This window comes from Anguilla anguilla, chromosome 7, assembly GCF_013347855.1.
Source record: "Anguilla anguilla isolate fAngAng1 chromosome 7, fAngAng1.pri, whole genome shotgun sequence".
NCBI lineage: Eukaryota > Metazoa > Chordata > Actinopteri > Anguilliformes > Anguillidae > Anguilla > Anguilla anguilla.
In genome coordinates, this window is record NC_049207.1 from 38,915,882 (window position 1) to 38,941,484 (window position 25,603).

General features: G+C 42.6%; 1 protein-coding gene across 3 annotated transcripts; it reads right to left on the minus strand.

Moving 5' to 3' along the window:
• Positions 1-2,945: 2,945 nt before the first annotated feature.
• On the minus strand, positions 2,946-25,521 carry LOC118231337 (BEN domain-containing protein 4). 3 transcript variants are annotated; one of them, XM_035425046.1, is made up of 6 exons: positions 25,405-25,521; positions 20,032-20,629; positions 8,574-9,122; positions 8,002-8,093; positions 6,611-6,851; positions 2,946-5,919 (listed from the first exon to the last, which is right to left on the minus strand). In XM_035425046.1, exons 2-6 carry the CDS (start codon positions 20,477-20,479, stop codon positions 5,684-5,686), a joined length of 1,566 nt encoding a protein of 521 aa, XP_035280937.1. In that variant the 5' UTR covers positions 20,480-20,629; positions 25,405-25,521; the 3' UTR covers positions 2,946-5,683. The 3 variants fall into 3 exon arrangements, with proteins under 3 accessions (XP_035280937.1, XP_035280934.1, XP_035280936.1); XM_035425043.1 differs by having other exon boundaries at positions 6,611-6,869; XM_035425045.1 differs by lacking the exon at positions 25,405-25,521 and having other exon boundaries at positions 6,611-6,869; positions 20,032-20,663.
• Positions 25,522-25,603: the final 82 nt, after the last annotated feature.

Sequence of the window (25,603 nt, forward strand, 5' to 3'; positions counted from 1 at the left end):
CCTGTTCACAGACTCCTTCAGCTTATGAATCATTCCATCCTCTTTGCCAGCATTTGTCTGATTCCTCAACTGTTCTGTCTTCAACGTGCCGAGTCTGAGTTTAATCTTCACCTTCCATTGTTGGTGGGAGTCGTGCAGCTCCCTGACTAAGACTTGACACTTCTTGCAAAGAGCCGCGTCGGTGTCTTTCATTTGCTCTTTCAGCACGGTGTTTTCAATATCCAGTTTCTGCACAGACTCCTCCAGCTCCTGGATAGTGTTCTCTAAGTGTGCAGAGGTCAACAGGGCCTCCTGCAGCTTCTGGGAGGAGACGACAACCTCGCAATCCTTTTCTTCCAAGGAACATCTGAGGTTACGGATGCAGCGCTTTGACTGTGCATTCTGTTCCTCCTTCTTCTTCATTTGTCCACTGAGCCAGTTTATGTGTTCCTGCATTGTTATCTCACCTTGGAGATCACTGCATTGGCAAGCATTGACAAGTGATTCTTCACACTTTGCCAAATTGGACTGTGTGTCGGCCAGCTCTTTCTGCAGATAACTTAATGTATTCTCTCTTTCTGACTTTTCCCATTCCAGATGCTCCTGCAGCTCTGTGTTTCTGGCGGCTAGCTCCCTGTTCTGCTCCTCCGCAGTCTGTACTTTCTCTTGGCTTTCTGCCTCCAGCTTAGCAAGCATGTTATTGGTGTGCTCCGTTACATCAGCCACTGACTGTTCTTTGAGCTCTAACTTTTCCCAGGCCTCCTCCAACTTACGCTGAAGTGACAGATGCTCATTAGGCTCCTGTTCTCCCTTCTCCCGCAGGACCCCTTGCAGCTCCCTGACCTTGCTGACTCGCTCTTGCTCGTCCCAAAGAGCCTCGACGGTCTTTTTTGCTTGCTCTGTCAGCCTGGCATTTTCAAAGTCCAGCTTCTGCACAGACTCCTCCAGCTCCTTAATGGTCTTCTCAAGGTGCGCAGAGGTTGACAGGGCCTCATGCAGCTTCTGGGAGGAGGCGACGACCTCACAGTCTTTTTCTTCCAGGGAGTGCCTCAGGGTGCAGAGGCAGCGGTTTGCTTTGTCCTTTTCGTCCTCGCTCCTCTGCAGCCTTCTCTCGAGCTGCTCCACCTTCTTCTGCAGGACCTCTTGCGGCTCCCTGGTCTTGCTGACTTGCTCTTGCTCGTCCCAGAGAGCCTCGTTGGTCTTTTTTGCTTGCTCTGTCAGCCTGGCATTTTCAAAGTCCAGCTTCTGCACAGACTCCTCCAGCTCCTTAATGGTCTTCTCAAGGTGTGCAGAGGTTGACAGGGTCTCATGCAGCTTCTGGGAGGAGGCGACGACCTCACAGTCTTTTTCTTCCAGGGAGTGCCTCAGGGTGCAGAGGCAGCGGTTTGCTTCGTCCTTTTCGTCCTCGCTCCTCTGCAGCCTTCTCTCGAGCTGCTCCACCTTCTCCTGCAGGGCCTCTTGCAGCTCCCTGCCCTTGCAGACTCGTTCCTGCTCGTCCTGAAGAGCCGAGTCTGCATCTTTTACTTGCTTTTTTAGACTGGCGTTTTCAAGCTCCAGCTGCTCAGTGGTTTTTACCAGGACCTCCTTCGACCTCTTGGAGGAGGCTATGACCTCATCATCCTTGTATTCCAGGGAGTGCCTCAGGTTGCGCTTTGACTCTGCTTTTTTCTCTCTCTCCTTCAGCTGTTCTTTGGACCAGTCTACATCTTTCTGCGTGTCTGTTTTCTCCTCTTGGAAATCACTGCTGTGGTGAGTGCTCGCTTCTAGCAATGCCTCACACCCTGACAGTTTCCTCTGTGCGTCACTCAGTTCCTGCAGCAGTTTCCTCCGGTGGTCATTTCTCTCTCTTTTCTCCCGGTCCAGCAGCTTCTGGAGCTCTGCATTTTTGGTGGCCAGCTCCTGAGCCTCCCTCAATAGCATGGGAATATCAGTTGCACCATCTAGCCTGCTGTCCTCAGTTTCTTGCAACTGCAAAGACTTGTCCCAAAGTTCTTGGTTTGTGTTTGTCTTCTCTTTAGGTTTGACTGTTCTGGTTTTGGACATAGTCAGTGTGCGAATCTTCTCCCACCGACTTCCTTGGCCTTTCTTGTGAGCCTTCCCATCTTTTTCTGAGAGGTTTACCTCCTCTTCCCTGCTGGGCGTCTTAGATACTGACATCATCACTCTTCTCTACTCTGTTTGACTGCTCCTGGTTCCCGGTCCAGTTGATATCACAGTTATGGTCATGACTATCACCGAATTGTGGTTCTTCCATTATATGTATCTCCTTTGTCAGTTGTCATTACAGTATTCCTCTTCATTAATGACAGACCCCAGGAAGAGTCACAGTTTATATACTGTGTGTTGACCTTTACATACTGTAATAGCACCACTTATTACATCATAGAACTGTAGAATTCTATAAACAACATTCCAGGTGCCAGAATTCTACACAATGGATCACTGTTATGCTGCATTCACATGGATCACATTAAATAAACAGACATCAAATTGTATGTCATTTTGAGATGAGAGCACAATGGTAAAATTTTGTTAGGACAGCAAACAATGCCATCAATGGCAATGGCACTTGCCATTGAGGTTTGATTTAACTTTATACTATTCCCAAAATAGAAAAAAGAACTAGCTAGCCTATACCAAGAGCTACCCTCCTTTTCCTATCCATGTTGGAAGCAACCTCTATTATAAGACAATTGTCGGGCAACATCACCATAGCAATGTATATTTTCAGTATTTTCCATTGTGTGGACCTGACTTTTTCTGTGCCATCCCGAAAGTGCTGTTCTGCCATCTACTGTGATCTGTGTGAATGCAGCATTGTCCACCTTGAAAAATATTATTCCTATATTATTCCCCTAAAATCCCCACAAAGTCAAAATTAGTTTGCTTGCCTTGAACATTTCTTTAGCATTGCAGTGAGCATAAGACACAACAAAACCAAGAAAAAAGATTTATTATAGCTCATGTTTACAATTGCTTTGTCACAGTGTTGGATTTTTAAAAAATAACCTGGATTCAACTGGCAGATATAGCTACATGATATGGACATTCCAATAACAGCGCATAACACAACCATCTCACTTCATAAAACACATTTGCACATTACTTGCTGGAACAGCACACACAGGAACATATGCTTGGTCCCCAAAATAGAGTTTTTGAGTAATACACTTTGGGTGCCATCAAACACTGGTTTCTTAAAATGTGTCTCCTTGTACATTCTCAGTAGTATATTTTTGTCCAAAACCCCAGTGTGCATAACATTCTTGCAAAAAATTATTTAATATAGACTGGATTCTGGATTCCCTAAGCATATACTTTTATAAATGTGACACTATCATACAACATTTGTAATCAATCATATGCCCTATTTTACTCACCTAATAAGTTCAGTATATATTACTGAATTATTATTATTTATATATTTTAAATGAAATTTTGGTGTCAGACAGGATCCCTTTGCATTTTTTTTAAGTTCTAGCTAATCCAGTTATCATTTATAAACCTTTATAATAATGAACACTTCTACATGTGAACGGCTTTACTCGGAGTAGGTTTCAGTTTATCATGATTGGAGGGAGTTTTTTAAACAGTCAGGCATCCCAACAGTGTAACAGTAGTTAAAAAGAAGTCAGGCCGTGGCCCCAGAGAGGTACACACATAAACCACCACATGTGTACCTTGCTAAACAAGGTGCAGAAGTCATCAGAGCATGCTAAATATGATACTTCCTGAACGGTGACTGCAACAGTATCCTTTAGGATTTATATCAGTAGTGTTCTGATAAACCAAAAAGTATCATGAAATGGACTTCACATACCATTTTTCCATTAGAATGTGCTTTTACCTTTGAGTCTTGAAACCAGTTGCAGCTATTTTTCAATGTTTAGTCTTGATCTGAATGTGAATTTTGACCAATATTTCACATTTTTCAAATTGTACAATATGACAATATGACAGCCTGCAGCTGTAAACAGCACACTAGGGAATATCAGGCAAAACATAAATAAATCATCCTTCCAGCAGAGACAGTGCAGTGGATTTTTAGCCTGATTTTCCCAAATCAATTGTGCACTATGAGGTAGAACACAAGAAATTGTTAGTGTTAAGTATAAGGATGGTTTTGAAAGCTGACTAGACCACAGGTGCTGGAGACATGCAGAAGACAAAAACTCTGCAACACTGTGTCTCTTGCTGGGCTTGCAACTTTATTGATTGAAATGTCTTACGCAGTCCGCGGTGACCATCTAGAAAGTACCAGCCCTGCCAACGTCCATAAAATATTTTAAATATTTTTTACAATAAAGAATATAGTCCTTGTTAGTGAGTCAAAAAGGGTGCTACAGTCATAGTAATATCCTGCAATGGTGGAACATTCACTGCATTCCTGGAACTGACGCTTTATGAGGTAACCCATACAAATGCTACATCATGGTTGTTATTGGACATATCTGATTTGTTATTTAATGACCTTTCCAGCTCCGGAATGATCATTCTTATCTTATCGATATACTGTATGCCACTAACACCAACTGAGGTTGCAGGCTCATGATGAAGTTGACTACATCTGGACTTAATTAGAACTTGGTCATAGGGTATGAAAATTGCTTTCACTTGACTACGTGACACCTGGTAAATGTTTATGAGAAGGAACTGACAGAAACCCAAGAAACCAACAAGATTACATTCAGAGTTCTCATATTTTTACATTCCAATGAAACAATGTGGGCCAAAAGAAGGAACTTATGAGAGTGTGAGGCAGGGTGAAAGTTGTAAAGGAATGTGAGAATATGAGTGAAGGCTGCTGGGAGGGTGAGACTGGGAGAGGGGGCAGCGGGGAATATGAGGCTGAGAGAGGAGACTGTTCTATTACATGAATGTCAATTGCAAACAGAATACAGTGTAACCTCTCTTCAGGACCACAGGCCCAAAGCCAGACCCAATCAAATACACAGTCTGAATGGCACCAGCATTCACCGCAATCTCAGATGCATATGAAAGCTGTATGCTGCAGCATGCAGCAGTCATAGATATATAGTCAGAGAGGAGTTCTGATGTCTACATAAACTAGTTTCCCCGAACCTTACTGAAATGTGACTGACCCCCCTCCAGTTCTAAATTCCCTTGCATTCCCACCCCCCGTTCACCATTATCACTGACCCTTGGTTTGGCTGGATCAGCACATGCTCCTGCAAGTTTCCATGGCTCCTCAGTTGAGCTGGCATCTGCTCAATACATAATGGAGAAGTTTTTGAACACTGGTGCTGCAAGCTGACAAGGTTTATTTTCCTTCAATCAAACAGGTTGATGTAGCAGAAATTCAGTGGTAAATATTCTACCACAGACACAACCTGCTGTGTAAAAGCTGTGCAGAAAAACACTGAGGTCCAGATGTCATGCTGACATACTGAAGATGAACATGAAATTGACAGAATCTTTCCAAAACCATTTTTTATTGATTTTAGCTATACTCAGTCACAACAAACCTGGTGCAGCCTCTTCCCTTGATCAAATAAGCCTTGATCTCATCCCGTCACAATCCTAACATCGGTGTGACATTGGTTCAACGTCAGAGGAACATCGCAGACATCTCTGGTCTCTGAAATGTAGAGACAGTTTCAGCCAGCAGGGCAGTGGGGGGATGCTAAAGAGGTCCATACTATTCCCCCACCTCCCCCCACATGTACGTGCGCTTGTCCAGCCCTCAGTCCCCAGTGCCTTCCTGAAAGCCCTTGAAGAAGAACTCGTCCTGAGACAGGTGGCTGTCTACGCTCTCCGAGTAGATGCTCCCACAGTTGCTGCTGTTGGCGACGCCCAGGAATGTGCCCACCGCCCGACCCTGCCGCGCGTGCCCTACCGCGTCGCTGAACACCTTATTTATCTGCTCTTCCGACGGCATCCACCAGTCAGGATTCGAGGCACAGTGCATCCGTATGAACTCTATAGGCAGGGGGGAGACAATGAGGGAGAAGAGGGGAGGAAGGGAAATAGAGACAGAGAGAGAGAGATGAAGAGAGAAGAAGGAATGGAGAAGAGAATAGCATCAGAAAAGAGAGGCGAGGAAGAGAGTAGGAGGTTGGGCTAGGAAGGAATGGAGAATGAGGCAGCAAGAAAGAGTGCGTGCCCACAATGTCCACGCGACATATCAGCAACCATTGCAGCCACATCGCAACAAGGACACAGCAGCAATGTGAGAGCATCACATGCTGGAGGAATGGTGGAGTGAGCGGAACACTTTCAGTCTCGTACAGAGCTCAGTCCATAAATAGGGAGGCCTGCTTGGGACAAAAATACAAAACCACCTGTCAGCGCACCAGACTTAGATATCCAGATTGTTTAATGAGGGAAGGGTCTGACCCTGAGAAACGTACCATTGTGGGCTTCAATATGGACGGATAATGGACAACCTGGACAACCCAGAGGATCAGAAATGATTCCAGGTACACAGGTCAACTTGGAGGAAGCAACTTTAAATCTGCTAACCGTTTCAAAGAAAAAACCTTAACCAGAAGGTAAAATGGTGGTCTAAGTGCAGGAGGATGACTACAGTCCTCCCATTCCATAGTGCGCCCTTAGCATTAGCACGGCGCGGCAGAGACGGGCGCGCTCGGCCCCCGCGTCGGCGGCGTACCTCTGAGGCAGGTGACCTTGACGGGGTTGAGCGGGCGTCTCTCCGGCCCGGACTCGCCGGATTGGGCGGAGCGCTTCCTCTTGCCCAGGCCGCAGGAGTACTTGAGCTCGTCCGTGGTGAAGACGAAGCGGATCAGGTAGCGCAGGAGCCGACGCCCGTCCTTCTTGGAGGAGTTGACCGCCTCGTCCCACTGCTTGTTGGTGATGAAGACGGGGTAGTTCCCCAGGAGCTGCTTACTGCCCTGGGACACGGGTGGCGTCTGATCAACAATAAAGGCTGACTATTTTTTAACATGGACTATTAAACTAGTGCATAGGTTATAAATGTTAATAAAGTTAATCCAAAATTAGATTTAGACTTATTCACAAGGCTAGAATTGTGAAAATATCAAGTTTGGAATGAAGGAATTTGGAGAGTGGGGTGTGGTGGGGGGTATAGTGGTTATGACACAAATGTGGTTTCCTTACAGTATGCATGCTACTTTGATTTATGAGTGCTGAATGATGTATGTAGGGGTTTTCACATAAATACAGGTGCTTGAAGTTCAGTGCGGTGGGCTACCACATATCAACACCTTTTCATGTGTGTTTTGTTTCCCTATTTACACAATCATTGCATGAAGTAGCAATGAGATTTTATTTATGTCGACTTGAAGAAATGCATTCTACAGTCACCAATATTTCGAGCTGTCATGCTGCCGTATTCATGTTTAAACACACTAGGACAATGGTATCCTCAGGCATAGCGTGAAACCTAATGGAGTTAGACAGATTTTCTTGTTTTTGTGTAATGTCACGTGTTGGCACATGTCTTAGTGTAGCAGCTCTTGAAGCTGGTTTCACAGCCAATCCCATCATTCAATACATCTGGCTCATAAAGCACCTGTCTATTGTGTAAGATACACAATAGAAGCTTGCAGTGAATTTATCTTTTTAGATTAAAACTCATCCTATTACATTTGTACAAAATAGGCCACCCATCACAGGCTTACAAATTTTCTTTGTCAGGAAAAATGTTGGCAAATGATATGCATTTGCCAACAAACCGTATATGTGGTCTGTCCACAGAATCTGTCAGACTGTTGATGCATTTTATGCAGCCAATTTGCGTAAATTACAATTTCCTTTTGTCTTAATGCATATTTAGAAAAGGCAAAAATCATTTTCCCAACCTTTCAATTCAGTCAAGACACTAAAACTTAGCATTTTAATACCCCACTAATGCACACATTACTCAGTTCCATAAGGCTAGTCGCACATAATGAGAATTAGCATTTTAAATGTTTTGCCAGTGGAAATTTACAGTAGCTTGTCTCAATTCAACATAAAAGTGTTTATTCGAGCGGCCATGGTGAAGTGCTTTAATGTTTGTGATCCAAGGTCATAAATTACCTCAGTCAGCTGGTCTTCCAGAACAGGCTGCAAGAATTGGCTGTGGTGCTGGAGGACGGTCTTGAAAAAGTCGAGGACAGTCTGACACGGGGCTGCAGCAGAGAGTGACCACAAGAGATCATTGAGCCCTAATCCAGAATTGCCTAACCCAAATCTTATCCTAACCCCAATTACTTTGGGCAGAAAAGAATAAAACTGATCCAGGGTCAGTTTTTTGATGCATTGATTTAACTGATGCATTGTCAGTTAAAGCTAATGGACTTCATTTCAGTGGGCACTGTGTTGGAGATGGGCCCTTCATCACACTAACTCTCAGTGGTACAGGTAAATTATTCGCTAAAAATGAGCAATTATGAGGTGTAACCTGAAAATAACCTCACCAGTGACGGGCGTATTAAGGTCTCAGATGTTGGTTTTCATGAATGACAACCCAGAGGACATTCTTGTTTCTTTAAACTACTGTAACAATGATAAGTGCATCATAAGTGAACTGTTGCAGGACGTGCATCATCACCATGACCCCTCCACCATGTAATACGACCTCCCAGACACAAGGGGGGAGGGTGGGGTACCAGGAATGCTGTCTAGCTTGCGTCGCAGGTCCTCATTCTCCTGCTGCAAGCACAGCACTTCCTGCTCGAGCTCCAGACAGCGAGGGCAGCAGCCTTCCTCTTCCTCCTCTTCTTCGGGCAGAGTGGATGAGGGGTGGCCGTGGGACTCGGAGGGCGCGGGGGAGGCCCAACCCCCCAGGGTGCAAGATGGGGAGGCTGTCAGGGGGGCAGGGTCGGCAGCGTGGCCAAGGTCGCCCCCCGGCAGGTGCGGGGGCCGGGTGCCGGAGATCAGGTAGCCCTGGAGCGACTCGGTGAAGGCGCGGAGGACGGCGGAGGTCCGCGGCCGCTGCTGCTGGTTCCTGCCGCCCTGCCGGGGCTCCGCCTCCGAGGTGTCCGTGTCACCAGGCCCCAGGCGCTCGCCCTCCTCCTGCTTGATGTGAGACGTCAGGGCAGAAAACGCTGGCTGCGGCGGGGGAGGCGGGTGGGCGTCCAGGAACCTGCCGTTGCCGTTGAGGAGCGTGAGGACGCGGCTGCACTGCTGGGCGAAGGCATCCAGGATGAGGCGGTTTTCTGCGCAAGCGTGAAAGAGAGAGAGAGAGAGAGAGAGAGACAGAGAGAGACAGAGAGAGAGAGAGAGAGAGAGAGAGAGAGAGAGAGAGAGAGAGAGAGAGAGAGAGAGAGAGAGAGAGAGAGAGACAGAGAGAGAGAGAGAGAGAGAGAGAGAGAGAGAGAGAGAATCAGCACACAACCTGATGGGAAGTGCCAGAATAGCACGATGTCACTTAGTCAACATCCCTGAGTCAACAGTATAAACCTCAGCTTTGTTCCTGGTGAGCTATGGTGTACACAGGAAATCCACAACACTCCGCCTCCTCCCCTGGCTATAGCGCTTGGGCATCTAGACAACTCTCTTTGCCTATATCTGTAACTTTGTCCAACATTCCACATTTCAACATTTGATGCATTGAAAATAAATTAATATCCAAATAGAACTGACTGAAAACCCAAAAGAGTCAAAGAAAAAAAATAAGTATTGTTGCTCAACATATAAAATACAACTAATACCTAACAATGCTTCCATAATGTGGATTCCAATAAAGACTTCTCCATCTAAAATTGTACACCCTTGCTGTCTTCATATTGTTGTGGAGAACGATTGGAATCCACATTATGTGGCAATTCAGTAATTGTAACTTTTTTCTTGATATCAAAAGAGTATCCATTTTTGATCCAGAAGGTTAGAAATTACAATGAATTCCAAAGACTAACTTGTCTTCATGGATGTAAAATTGATTGGTGGAAGACATACAGGCTACTTCACAGCACAGAGAAGCCGCCCTGTGGTTTGGTGTAGTACAGGAGTGCAGACAGACTGGTTCCCTTCATGTGCTTTCACCTCTGCTTGATACTCCTCACATCTCACCGAAAGAACATAACATATGGAAGAGCAACTGACTGTACTAGCACCTGGTTCTGAAACACACACGCATCTTTTAAAACACATTTAAATTCACACATGCACACACAATGCAATTAGACACACACAACAGCAACAGGTGGACTGGGTGTTTGGGTTGTTCACAACTTCACACACTCGGCAAGCTCTATCTCAACATATAAAAGCCCTGCTGTGCAACTCATATTTTGTAGGCAACATCCTGTCCTTTTCAGAACCAAACTGGGTGCACTGAATACAACCAGTCTCTGGCTAAAGTTTGTCTTGAGTTTAAGACCTCTATGATGAAAGGCTTGGGTCTGATACTACAGGTGACCATCTTTTAGAGCTACTCAAATGCTACTAAATCTCTGTACTGATAGACATGCCTTTTTTAACTGAGGAGCCTACTGGTGACTTCAGTGCAACTCAATAAGCAAAAGCATGACACCAATGTGTAGTGATGAAACCTATCTTTTTGTGATTTGGTGTTAACTACCTGTATGTGTCCGATTGTCTGGACAGCAGCAGGGAGAGGCCTCCCGTGGTAATCTGAAAAGACATTTCCTGTTCCAGCCTCATGTCTGATATTCATGGCAAAATCAGTGGTTCCAAAACTCAGCCCTGGGACCCCCCTGGGTATTCTAGTTTCTGTTCCAAGCACAAATGCAAACCCATAGTTTAAACAAACCATTCATTTTTAGGAAAAAGTTTAGGAGGATTATTCGCCCTTATACCACATTATCGGCTATCAGACATAGCTTTGCATAACATCAAGAATAAAATTCATATGTTTATAGTGTGCTTATTGCACAATATTGAATCATTAAAAGAGGTCAATTATTTAAAAAAAAAATCAAATTAAAGTTGAACCAATGTGTTCCTAATTGGTGAAAGTGTGGACACCTGACCAGTAAAACTAACCATCTGGAAGATAAAGAATTCAAGGGCAACACAAATGATACAAATCCAACTGGCGTTGTGTTAATAAATATTAAAGAAATATAAGCAACAACCTATATAGGAACCAATGGATTAACATCAGTTTTTCATCTTACCAAAAAAGTTCCCTCTTTTTATGAATTCTTTTGCAATACAGCACAATGAGCAACATTTAACACCAGAATTTTGTTCTTTGTGGCATGCAAAGCAATTTCCAGCATATTTGTATTAAGAGGGTAAATAATCCCTCCGAACAGGAAAATCACGTAATTAAGAAAGATTAGCAGCTTGAAAAATTATGGGATTGCATTTGTGGTTGGAATGAAAACTAGCGCATACAGGAGGTGCCCCAGGACCAAGTTTAGGAACCACTGGCATGAACTACTCACTGAAAATGGCTTGTGAGCTAAACTGTATATTTCTTTCATTGGACAGTCAAGGAAGGTCCATGCTTAACTCATTTTTTAATAGTTCAGTGGCCTAACATTACAAACCTAACCTAACATTACCCTAACAGGCCTTCATTATTTTTTAAACTATAATAATGACAAAAATAAAGCATATTAAATTAATTTTACATTAATTTCAAATTCCCCCCTCTTACACTACATCACTCTGGAGTTTTCAATGCTTGTGATGCTGACTTTGTCATGAGAAACACTTTCAAAAAATATCGGACATTTTATGGTCATGAGCTGCAGTGGAGGCAACCGTTGCTCAACCAGATAGAATTTTATTTTCCGTTGTACCAGACCTTTGACAAAAACCCATTCAAGAGGTCAGCGCACTTAAAAACAAAGTATTATTACAAACAGCTGAGAAAAACAAATTCAAGAATGAATAAAATCAATGACCATTTCTGTTATGTATATTTTCACTGAAAAATGATATAAGAGTGACAACATTCATTCCATGAAAACAAACACTATATTTCCAACAGGTGCCATTCCATGTGTATTTTTTGTTGGTTGTATCAAGTGGATGTTCCAACAAGACAGATTTATCAATATTATATCCATCCAACAATCAAACATTTTTTCTTGGATTTAAAACAAAATTCAGCGCGCTTTCAGATCAAAATTAAACATTAAAACAAAAGCTAATTCAGCAGGATACAGTTATTTTTTCTAGGGATATATATTGAAACCATCAAAGTTTCCATAGGGAAATACTGTGCACCCTAAACTAGAAATCTAAATCCAGCTCAGGTATCTTCTTTAAAGGTACCTGATTTGCTCTTGATCCGTGCTTGTCTTTTGAAGCTGCCTCTTTAACACAGAACACCCACACTAATTTGCGACCGACTCCTCGGCTCGAACGCGGCCCGGGCTAGATAGACTGGGACTGTGCTACGCTTCCCCCTGCAGAAAAGATGAAAAGCCACCAAGCTCCTGTCAGAATTAACGAAGGCAGTTTGGAACCCCCAAATTCCCATGTTTGTTTCCCGGGGGAGGAGGTTTGCAAAGGACTCTGTTAATAAGGCAGACTTCTGGCACTGTTTCTGTCATTTTCGAGTTCATCTTTGAAGACTCTCCATTTCGGAAGTAATTGGTACTGCTCCAAAATAAATGAGCGAATTGGAATTATAATGCCATTTTACTCACATATAGGTCACGAGATAAGACAAATGAAGTCAGCTTCAATAGACTACTCCTTGGCATTTCATCTATACTATTACACTAAACTGTCTTTGTCAAAAATTTCTGTTCTGTGTGTTTGTGTGATTGTGTGTATGAGAGAGAGAGAGAGAGAGATAAAACTATGACTGTGTTTAGCCTATATGTTTTACATACAGAAGTGAACTTAAGGGAGAGTGCATTTGTTTTTAGTATTATAGCATGTATTATACAAGCATTCATTATCACACATTTTGCACAAAGCAGCACTAAATGTGTGCCTGCAAAAACAATGAGAATACAATACATCTAGTTTCCTCCATCGGCTTCTGCATACTTAAACCTTAAAGTACAAGAGAAATGCATTATAAATATTGCACTGTTCTATACAGTAGGCCACCTTGTGTTATCGAGAAACATATGCCTCTTTCTCTTTCTGAAGAAACACTCCAAGCTGGCAATTAGCTGGATGCAGCTAAATCGGTCACAGCCTTCGGTAGCCACACACATTTCTGAGACAAATATATATGAATAATATAACTGAATGCAGGTAGAAGCATTTTTACCTTTTACTGTTTTCCTGCCCGTAGGTTTACGTCCTGCCACACTCCACTAAACCCCATTCCAAAATAAAATGCTCAATGTCAGTGTTAATTTAACTCTGATATATACAGATATATACAGGTACTGCAGGCTATGTGTGAGTGTATACAGTATTATAGGCCTACATCACCTGATATGCATTTAAATACCCTCAAATTAAAGCTGACAGTCTGCACTTTAACCTCATAGTCACTGTTTAATTTCAAATCCAAAGTGGTGCAGCACACAACTATTTTGTCAGTGTCCTGTACATAGTTAAATTATTCACAAAATACAAAGTTATGGGTTGGGGCTAGGTGTCATATTTGACAGTTTCTGTCCATCCTGAGGCCAATGTGACACCCAGACGTTGTCTGGTCTTTGTTCGCAACACTTTTTTTTCTTCAACTGCAGAAGAACCGTTACCGATATGTTCTGTGAACACCTTGCGCTCTGTTCCGGTTTCTTATCGCCTCTGCTCTCAAGTCACCTCCTCATTCCCCAAACCCTCCCTCCCTGTCCCCCGTCTCTTTGCGGTTGTTTTGCTGCCAAGCTCTGTTTAATCTTTGCATTGAAGATTAAAACAAGATAAAATACCAGCAGCTGCGGTTAAGAATCTGACGTCGATCTAATATTCTGATGTAACCTTCAAGAGGTGAGACCATTCGCAAACCTCATTTTGTGGCACACTTTTAACCCTTTATGAAAACAGGCTGTCCAATTAGCCTACACCCTGCATTCCATTGTCCCCAGACAGGAGGCTATCAATGTACATGGTTGGCATTCAACATTGTTGATTATGACCCAGCTTGCTTGGTATCACAAAGATGTGGCTTGGCGGGACGGAAATAAATGCAATGCAGCTGGTAGGCGTATAAACCAGGGGTCCTCAATCTTATCCAGAAAGGGCCGGTGTGGGTGCAGGCTTTTGTTCCAACCAAGCAGTTACACACCTGATTCTGCTAGTCAAGATCCTTTGCAAAGACTCCAGTGGTTGATTAGTAGAATCAGGTGTGTAACTGCTTGGTTGGAACAAAAGCCTGCACCCACACCGACCCTTTCTGGATAAGATTGAGGACCCCTGGTATAAACTAATAGGCTATCCTATGGATAAACACTCCTGAAATGGCTACAATAGGATGACTGTCACGATTCCATCCAAATAAAATAAAACAACAGAAAAAACATGTTATTTGTTGCAATGAGGGCCCCCGTATCATTTTCACGGCAGTCCAGAGGTCAGCTCCGATCGTTCTGACCGCCTCCGTTCTAACGGAGATGAATCTCACGCTCGCGCGCAGACAAGGCACGTAATTACCGGGCCCTCGCCCGCTCATGATCGGTAGATCTGAGCGTTCGCCACTGAGGCGTGCCTAACTGGCTGGCGCAGATGCACGGATTTATTAATATGCACGGCGTACGTGTTTATTCACCGAGATATATCTGATATCGTTTCCCCACTGACGCCGTTTAGAAAGAGGCTCATAAAATTTCATTAAGGACAACATGTGCAAGGAGAGGGGAATTTATGAGTGCCATTTATTTTAATCACAACTCTTTGGAAAAGCTTTTAAATGCAATTTGCTTTATGACACGGATTTCAGCGACGCGGCCTCGCTCCCCCTCCCCATTTCAGGGTGCTAAATTAAAAAGATTGCCATCTTTTCTGTCTGTCACCCCTGAGGCTCCTATTCATTTTTTTTTTCACCCTCACCCCATCCTCCACAAAACATCATCTCCACACTGAAAGAAAAATCTCTCTCATTCTGTATTTGCACAAACACAGTACACCACACTATATACTGCAGAACTGGGCTTTGTTCATTTGTTAAGAATAGCTTTGTTATTGGGTTGTGGAGGTGAGGTAGCTACTATTTGGTTTATATGGTGTGGGGTTGAGGATATGGTGTGTGTGTGTGTGTGTGTGTGTGTGTCTGTGCCTCAAAAGCAGAGTATATGCCAAATATGCAATATTTAGTCACACTGTACAATAATTTGACTTAACACCTGCATAACTGCACTGTGTCGACAGAGGTAGTTATGGTGCTACTATTGTATATTCACACATTACAAGTGCTGTTTTCTGCTTAGTTTGACCTCGACCTGAACATTAAATTCACACAAACTGTGAAGAATATAATCACCTTCCAAAGGAAACACTTTTTTTTACCTGGGACATTATTTTTTGCAGCATAAAATCAGAAGAGTATTTCACAAATGTACAAGCCTTAACTAGTATTGTTTCTCCTGCAGATCTATGCTTAAACTATAATACTATATAACTTTCAGCCAGCCTGTTTACAGCTTTACATTGGAAAAGGGACGCAAATTCACACACCCCTGAAGCTCTGTTAAGTTGAAGTGGCTACATTTTCACATTGAACAGAACTCTATAAATTCTAAGTTCCTACTGTTAATAAAGTTATATTCCAACAGCTCATGATGACATGCATGATTCCTGTTGTGTGCTCATACAGCAATCACATAGCAGCATGCAATTTTGGGGATAGGACCATGGACTGGTCTGTGAATACCAAATGGCTTCCTGCTAATAACATTACATTACAGGCATTTAGCAGACGCTCTTATCCAGAGCGACTTTCATTGTATCCAATCATACAGCTTGGTATATACTGGAGAAATGCAGGTTAAGTACCTTTCTCAGAGGTACAACGGCAGTGTCCTACAGGGGAATCGAACCTGAGACCTTTAGGTTACAAGGCCAACTCCTTAGCCATTATACTACACTGCGGCCCTAATCCCTAATAGGGGAATATAGATCCAAAATGCGATGGAAATCGAACCAAAGTGGTCAATTACACAGCAGGACTGTATGTGGATGGAAAATGACATTACTTTACTTGACATTATATAAGAAATAAAACTCATTAGTGATGAAGCCCCGTGAAACAACATCAGAGCAATGTTGCAAAATGAAAAAAAGTCCTAATTTTGGATATGTCCAACTAACATTTTCTAGGCATCATGATGTCATTGTCCCATTCCAGCCATAACATGCTGAGGCGCACTCATCCGCTGTGGAAACAGAGCCCTTGGGTCACATCATGAGTACCCAGAGGACCTCGACTCTTTGTGTTAGAATAAGGAAACAGGCAATGCATGCCATCCTGGAGAGCAGAGCCCAACCGAGCCACACGGATCAGCAGTGTCAATCAACTCGCCACTGAGTTGTTGCAGGGCTGTGAGACCTTTGAGAAAACAGCAAGCCGCAAACAAAAAGAGACTCCCTAAACTGACCCTACTGCCCCATTAGCATGGGGATCTCAGGCCCCTACACTGGGAATGAGGTATGAAGCGGCGTCTGCAATGAAGCAAAACACAGGATCAGTATTCAGGAAACACACCCCCCCCCCCCCCCCATCCCAAACCCACCCCCATTCCCCCTGCCACCGCAGAGATAAGGGTGTTTGTATTTCAGGGGAGAATGGGCAGCTTCTTCATCTATTCAGGCAGGCTTATGACTGTCAGGTAAAGTTCACCCCTACCCAGCCCCCACCCCCCCCCATCCCATTTCTACCGTTCAGCATCAGCTCAGTGTGGACATCCTCCAGGGTAATTCTCACCTAGTAATAAATGTGAGTATGAAGGCTCTCGTGCAAACACGCACACACACGCAGACAGACACACACACTGCCTAACATGGAGCTAAGAGGTCAGAGAGAGAGAGAAAGAGAGAGAGAATAGAAAGGGTAAGAAAGAGTAAAAGAAAAAAACATACAAATAGAGATGAACATAGGTTCTTAGTCCAGTCTACTATATCTGTACTTTTTATTACTGATTACAGGTGTTAGAATTAAGTATGAGTGGGATCCTGGATCAGACACAGGAAGAGGGTCAAAAGCCAGAGGAAGGGAACCTATCCCTGTAATTTTGAACTGCAGGTGGTGTAAGGGCACTGTTTCCAGCCCTGCTCCTGATACTGTATGTGCAGGTGTTCCAGCTAAGCTTGTACCTGACTAGGACCCATGAGCAGTTGAACAGTAACCTTAATATACCATGTCCAAAGTCACCAGCCATTGAAAATCTTAACTGTCATGGGGCACATAATCACAGATGCATAGACCTGACCTTGGTTCATCTGAAGCAAAGGCAAGCACACAGGCAGCCGGAAATGGGATTGGGAAATCACCGTTGTGATTTTAAGAGTTTTGTACTTGGAAGCTGAGCATCACACAGTACCTGTGTCTTTGAATTCCAGGTAGGGCTCACACTCAAAGATTATTGCAGTTGAAGAGCATAATCCAAGGACATAATCCAAGGAATGCTGGCTGCTATAATCCCAACCGACTCCAGTGTGATAAAGGCTGTTACACTGCCACATTGTAGAAAGTTTTCTAATGGCACTGGAAAGACTAATGGCATTAAGTGACAGGCAGGATTCAATGTTCATCCTGTGCCTTAACATCTGAGACACTTGGAGGTCAATGCTGTTTTACTGTACTCTAGAGAAAAATACACTATCTGAATTGTGCAAATATATATGTATATAGATTCTATCCATACATGCAAGCTGCATCACAATAGATGAGGCCGTCTGCTAAATGTATATTTAATCTAGTGCAGAATAATATAGTATTTGTTTCATTGTGAGCAGTTAATATATCCAGCTGGATAGGGAGGCACTGGTCACAGTACCATTTAAATACTGATCATATGTTAAAGTCCATATTTAACAAAAACAAATAGGTCTGCCAAGTGTATAAGATGTACCCTGTTTGTATGATGATGCTTGATGTTATGAATGATGTTACTGCATAATAGAAATAAATAAACACACATGCATACACATGCCCACACATTTTCATTTAGCGAATGCTAAAGCCAAGCAGTTGTCTGCTGATCTCCTGTATGGAGGGTGACTAATCCTCCTTTTAGTCTCGGGAGAGGGCAAGCTTCAGTGATGTGTTCCATTGTTTGCTCCTCTCCACATGCACACAGTGGGCTTGGGCGGCTGCCCCACCTGTGAAGGCTGGCCAAGCAGGGGCCCTGAATCTGTTGAGGGTTGACCACTGTCTCCTTGGGAGGTTGGTGCCAGGGACCTGTTGAGTGGGGTCTGACACCAGATGCTTATCTGGGGCATCCTTGGACTCCCATTCCTTTACCCAATCAGATTGGGTGGTGAAGTCGGTTGGTAAGGTTTTCTTCCAAATTGGTCGTCTAGATGGGAGACGGGCAGTAGGTGGATTGAAGATGTCCGTGTGGATTGGTAGATGGGTGGAGTCTTTGACCTTTTGGAGCATCCTTTGAGTAAGTACGACTCGGCGGATTTGTGGGGGGGGGGGGGGGGGGGGGGGGGTTATCTTGGGTAGGACAGGGAGCCAGGGGAGTGGTGTTCAGTAAATAGTCCCGGTTATGATTTGCATGGCTGTGTTAAGCTGGGCGACCACATGGTGTGTATGGGATGACCTGGACCAGACAGGGGCACAGTATTCTGCTGCAGAGTATGCAAGGGCCAGTGCTAAGGTATGCATACTCTGCAGCAGAATACTGTGCCCCTGTCTGGTACAGCACACACACACACACATACGCACACTAAACAACAGTGTATGCCACATAGGATGAAAATCGATATTCATGTAAATATGTAATTTCTGATGTGTCACAATGCTGTTGCTGTTTTTGAACAGGTTAAACAGATCAACCAATGGATTAATACTTCAACTTGTATCCATTTACATTTTTAATGGCTAAATAAACAGCCTGTGTGTAGATGATAGCCAATAACAGGAGCACAAGAGTAAGGAAACAATCAGGGCTGAGGAAACACTTCGGTGTTCCCTTGATACCATACTCTTCCAGGAAGGGGCAGTGGATTCTTTTATGAGGCCTTGGGCAGCCGGTAAGATCTCAACTCTAAGGACGTGCGCTGTCAATCATATCTAAAGCACATATCCTTTTGCACAGGCACAGGCGGTGAATGGAATGCGATAACCCCTTGGCCAGATACCCACTACCCGCTATGACATAATAAGTTATAAATACAAGAGGATCTACTTTAAAATAGGTTTTCCAGCGTCTTTCATATTCATTTATGAATTATTACATGTTGCCAACACAACTGCTGCTCAATTTGCATGTGATGATCTAATTCACGGCCTTAATTAAGCCAATTTGCACGCATTTCAATACAGAAAGATGGGGAAAGTGTTTCTGCGCAAACAGTTTGTCGATTATGAAACGTCTAATTACATCGCAGTGAAAGTCAACAAACGAATGTCCGAAAATTCAGGTTCCGCATCAACCGCTTCATATATTTTTGGAAAACAAAGGGTAACCTACTATAAATCCGCAGAGTATAAAAGCAAGCAAGTACATAAATAATACTTTTTTTAAAAATACATTTTTAAAAATTGCGTAAATTATCGAAACAACGACTCTCGAAAGAATAGGTTGACAACTTAATTCCATTGAACTCAATGAGTTACTGAATTGATCAGTTGAATTTGGCGCAAAAAAAAAAAAAAGTAAAGAGTAAAGTTTAAGCATAGATTTATTCCCAATCGCCGCGCTTTCGTCAACATGAAAAACACATTTCAACTTGAAATGTGAACAGGAAATAGGCTATACTCAAGCAATGGACATGCAGTCAATTACGCAAAATAAAATATGACAAAATACTACTTCGGACAAGCTAATCGACTGCGATTTCACAGAATTCTCACAAGTAGCCTACCGGTTATGTTGTTACTTGAAGAAAACACACTCAAGCTTAAATTCTTCCCTTTGTAGCTGATTTTATACATCTTAGCACTTAGGGAATTATCTGCTTTGAAATTACAGAATTATCAAATCATAGGATCTTGTTATTGTTGCTTTAGAAATTACTCACTGTACATGAAACTTTTTCTCAGACCGCAGTCGGACCGTAAGTCGAAAAACCTACCTGCGCTCAGCTCTTGACTGCAGTCAGGAGATTCGTGGGAATGTACGGAGCTTCCTGCCGGGTACCTGGTGCTATGATGCTCCGTTGCGCCGCAGACCCTCCGCGGGGTGCCCACGGATGCTGTTGCCGAAACCGTTGCTGAAGAGGACGCGGCGACTCCACAGCTGGGCCCGGTCTCGTAGGGGAATCGCTGCTGCAGCGTGCGGTGGTGGTGCTCGCCGCTGCTGACGACGGAGGGCTGAAGGTGCTGATGTTGATAATGGTTGTGTTGATGCTGCTCGCCGCCGCCTCCTAACAGTGGGATGGTCACCATAGTGGGTCTGTCATACCTTGCTTTGACTGCCGGTCGCTTGCCAGGGAAGGTCTTGAGGGTACTAAACGGGCTCCGTTGTCTGCAGATTTTGGGGGCGCAGAGTCCCTCGTCTGCCGGCGGCATGTCTTCCTCCATCACTGTGAGTTTAAACTGGCGGAGTGACTTTGCCTTTTCTGTCGCGTCTAGTCCTTTCTCGTCCCAGTTCTGCGTATGTGTCGCTTAGCCCAGTAGGCTATTCCCGGACCTATCGCTGTCTGGTTCAGTGTCTCTGCCACTTCAGTCACTCTGGAATAGACGGAGGACTGACTTTACTGACAAGCCACCGAGCCAATCCCCAGACGGAAGAAGCTCGCTTTCGCGATTCTGCCAACAGGGGAATACGGGCGGAACCTGCACGCTCCGTCTGAGCAACGCGTGTTGCATCCGTTGGGGGTCTTAACATCAGTAGTGATTCTGTTCATTTAAACAGTAGGCTATCACGATTTAACCTTTTTCATTCTTGTAGAGAAAATGAGAAACGTTTGACTGGTCTGGGCTACATATGGGCATATTTATTTATTTATTTATTTATTTACTTCTATTGGGCTACATCTTATAATAACATTTTTAAAAAATCAACACACTTAAAGTTATAGGTGAACAAAGTGTCTATTCCTTGTTCTTGTATTCTGGTGACACAACCTAACATCAGGCTTAAGGACATACATGGAAAAACAGACTCCGAAAAACCCTGAAAAATAAGTCATATTAATTTAGCCTGGCAAGGAAGCTGTATTTTTAATGAATATTAATTGGTAAATTGTAAATCTGCTGCATTGGGATGAAATGAACAAAAGATTTACAGGCAGGGAGAACAGGCTGAACTAGACTTGCAGGTTGCCAAACTGTAGATTGCAACCAGAGGAACCTTTTCCTTAGCTCTTTACATTGCGTATAAAAATTAAAGGGGAGGCCCTCAGAACATGGTAATAATTTAAACCTGGAACTTGCCTCAAATCATATATTCAAGCACATTATCTTTCATCTTTAAATAGACTGGATACAACTTTAATTCATTGAACATAAAAGTGAATTTGGTGCAACAATTTAGCAGTGTCACAGATAAGTTCGATTTGCAACACAATTGTGCTGGACTAAGAATAGAAATCACAGCTGCATCATTTGGTGCCATTGTTTGGTCCCTTTTTTTACATTACCCACACTCCCTAGTAGCTAGAAATAGAAGTCAAACTGAATAGATACAATCTGAATTAATTATCACATTAATTAATCCTGTCAGCTCCCTGTGGTTGCACTGTCGAAAATGAACACACACCACTGCCCACCCAAGCCAATTTATCTCAGTCAAAATCAGACCTGAAACACACAGAACAGTCAATGCTCCTTTGAAAAAGCAGATTTTAGAGCCAGAGAGAGAACAACCTAGAGGTGCATTGTCCCATAGTGTAGGTCTCAACCTTTGCAGATATTAAAAGCGAATACCAAAATTAACACAAAATACTGAAACAGGGTTTGCATTAGAGATATCAATAATTCAACATCTGGCACATTTCAAGTTCACATTCTGTTCCATTGGAGGTTGACATTATTAGGTTTTTGCTATGTAGCTACTTTGCATTATACTCATCAATCACACACTGTTTACATACAGTATATACAAGTTAAACAGCTGGAGAATTTCAAAAGAACTTCCAGTGACGTGCCAACCTTAAGATCATTGTCCCATCTGGGATTAAATCTATAATTTACTGGTTTGAAGGGATTTTCTATAACAGCTTCTCAGGGCAGGGCTAGGGATGCCTGATCTTGGCTGTCTTTGTGCTTTAATTCCAGTCAGATTGACCACTTAATGCAGCTAATATCACACTGTTTATTGAACTAGACCAGCTCTCCTCTGCAGGATCAGAATGTGGAGGTTCTGAGGATGCGTATAATTTCAGATGACCAATGCTTTAGTGGCATAATTCTAACAATCAAGCTTCTTATCACTTTATGAAACAACGCTGAGAGATATCCTATGGATCAGTGCTGTGCTATACTTATTAAAGTTCCAGTGCAGTCCTTCAATGATTACACCTGATTTCAATGATAACTTATCTGGACTTAGCATATCTTAAGCACTGTCATCCTTTTATGAAATTTAATTCTCCTAGGGATGTCAAATGTTAAAATATATTAAATTCACAATGTTGCAGCATACCTTCATGCAGCTGATATATACTCTCTCTTTTTATAACAATTATTAAAGGAATAATACACGTCCTATTTATTTCATTAAATTGATTGCTGTAATAATTGAACCACCTGAGGGAGGCATGGCAACATATGAAGTGTGTCTAAAGGCAAGTTATTTGTGTTTGTCATTGAAAATAGCAGTCAGCCCTGCCTCTTGTGCAACTGTGGATATGGAGACTGCCATTATGGCTCCAGGGTTCTGCTGTGACTAGGCGAATGGACCACACTTCAATGAAATTGATCCATCATGAACCACTGGGCTAACCTCTTACATAGAATCTTCAAAGGATAAGGCAGATGAAGCCATGGACCATGACTGAGACCCTCTGGTGATGATCATACATAATAACTGTGTTGTGAATACTGCTGAAATACACTGTCCACATTTAATGTTAATCGAGGTGGAATTTGATCTCTGATTGAACTATTTAACAAAAATGGCTTGGTAGTGAATAGATAGAAATATAGTAGAGAGAAATGGAAATAAAGAAGCACATTCTTGTTCAGATGTTTATATCTGAACAACACTGAGGCCTATGTTCTTGCCTGAAAGGTTTTTTTAAGCTGTATTTGATTTGACAGAGTTATTACATCATCATACTTTTTATTATTATTACTATTACCACCAATAACAACAACAACAACAACAACAATAATAATAATAGTTTTGTAAAAAAACACTTCATAACATAAAAGCGATTTAAAACGATTATCGAACGATTATATAAGTATAAAGTAGTTAAAACCAAATCACAGAAGTCTGTTGCGCAAGTATATGTAGGCTTTATTTATTATCTATTACAAAATGCATTATTTGTCCGCTGAACGAGATAATAGCCCGCCCCCTGTTTTATTGTATTCCTCTTCTGTGAATTTCGTCGCGTTCGCTTACTACGAATTGCCACAAGGGGACGCCAAAGTAATACAAGTGCAGTTTAATATTGTAACCGCTATTTTTACTTTGCAACAGGTGTCACGCATGTTTTTGATAATACAATTACCCCGAACGAGTTCATATCATATGTACTCTATGCTGAATGTACACAATATAGACTTATGTGGAATACCAAATATGATTTTCCACCACTAATTTTAATGTGTATGTCATTTGCTCATTCTGTAGCATGTTTGTCTTCTCTGACAGCAGTAATGACCCCTTGTACTCATATTAGTTTGAATGTATTTAAATTTGTTCGAAAAGCATAAGCCAATGTCGGCTACCTAATTTTAGTGTTTTGCCTTCTCATTCTAGCGTCTTTCGGATCCTATAGAAATTCTGTCAACCACATTATTGTTGTTTGATGATTGAGTGTGTCCAACCAATGAGTGCAGCGAGAGGCTGGAGCTTGGAGCATTGGGCAAAACACAGAAATACACCCAGGACAGGTCACATTCAATCAAACCTAAGGGCAATTTAAAGTCTCGAACACAGGGAGAACATGCACCTGAGATTCGCACCTGGGATCTTCTTGCACCAAAACAGCAGGACATTGAGCACATTAAGTCAAACAAGAACCACATAATAAAAAATATCACTGTATCTGCACATTATACAAGTTTCTGTGCTTGATAATTCAGATCTACTTTAATTTGGTGCTCCTTTGTGTCTTGTTGGATCAGGATACATTGGTCTTAATGTGAAATCATGATCTATTTTTAACAATTGCAATTTTTTATTATTGCAAGAATTCAGTGTAGACCATGTTGTAAAACAGAGTGTGAGCATGCTATAATCGATCGCAAACTGTAGAAAACAAAATAAATGTTGAAAATAACACACATTTTAAGGACAGCAAAGTTAGCAAAACCTTCTGTGGCTGGAAAACTTTGGCAATCAAATAGGCCTATTACTGTATCACGATTTACAGCAAAAATCTATTTGCTGTAAATTTCACCCACCATCAAAGTTTGACCCGAATGGTTTTCCGATCTACAGCTACGTACTGTAGCTATACAGGTTATACAGTAATGATATGTTCATTATAAAGTAATATTGCTGTCAAAACTACAGAAATCAGTTACAGTGTACAGAACGAGCGGTTCCACAAGGTAATGACAGCAGCCTACTTCAGTTTCACAGCTACGTTGCAGAAACGCATGAGGATCCAGAACCACCAATAGAGCCTCAGGTGTGTTTATGAAGTAGCTATTACGAATTTTAAATTGAATTGCAGTTTACTACAAGCAAATGCACTGTGTTTTTAACAGCAATTTTTAAACCCTCTTACACACAATTCACAAGTAAATGTCCGTAACAGAATGCCAACGCCGGCTTATCTCTGTGAAGGTACCAATTTCACGATTTCTGTTTGAACTAGGGATAATATTGGACAAATATTGTTCATTTTTAAATACTGTATTTACTTAGTGGAAATAATATAGTAAGATTTATTTTAACTAAACCTGCTCACAAGTACATGTGGAATGCAACTTCATATTTATTGGCTGATACCACTGCAATATCGTCTTCCGTTAATTAGGAAGACAATCATAGTCGCCCCCATGCAAAATGCAGCAAGTTGCACGCAAGCCCCAGCTACATCTCGATGGTGCGCGCAGCCTGCCGACAATTGCACATCCAGCTTGCGAGGTGGAAAATTGCCCGCAACTAACCATCAGTCCTTTGGCGACAGATCCTGATACCTACGCTTCGATTCCGTAGGCATGGGGTGCCTCACAGCACCAAGTACCAGTTGGCCTACTTTAGTCGTACTTGGGTCCTTAAGAATGGTATGCATGTATAGTTCCGTCCAATGCACCCAATGACATTTCAGGTTGACTTAGCCTCAAGTTTTGTATGGTGTAGAAAAACAATATTTTCTAACCTTGAGTGGTTTTCACGTGTGGGTTCACATCCTATTAGTTGCAGTTATTATTATAGTTTAATGGCACCCTTTGTAGTTCATATGTCTCCGATGCAATCTGCAAATGTCTTGCCTGCGTTGGAAGGTCTACGTTCTTCCTTTTTTAACATCAGTGAGCTGTCGAAAAGAAGGGCTGGACAAAGCTACTTAGAATAATTCA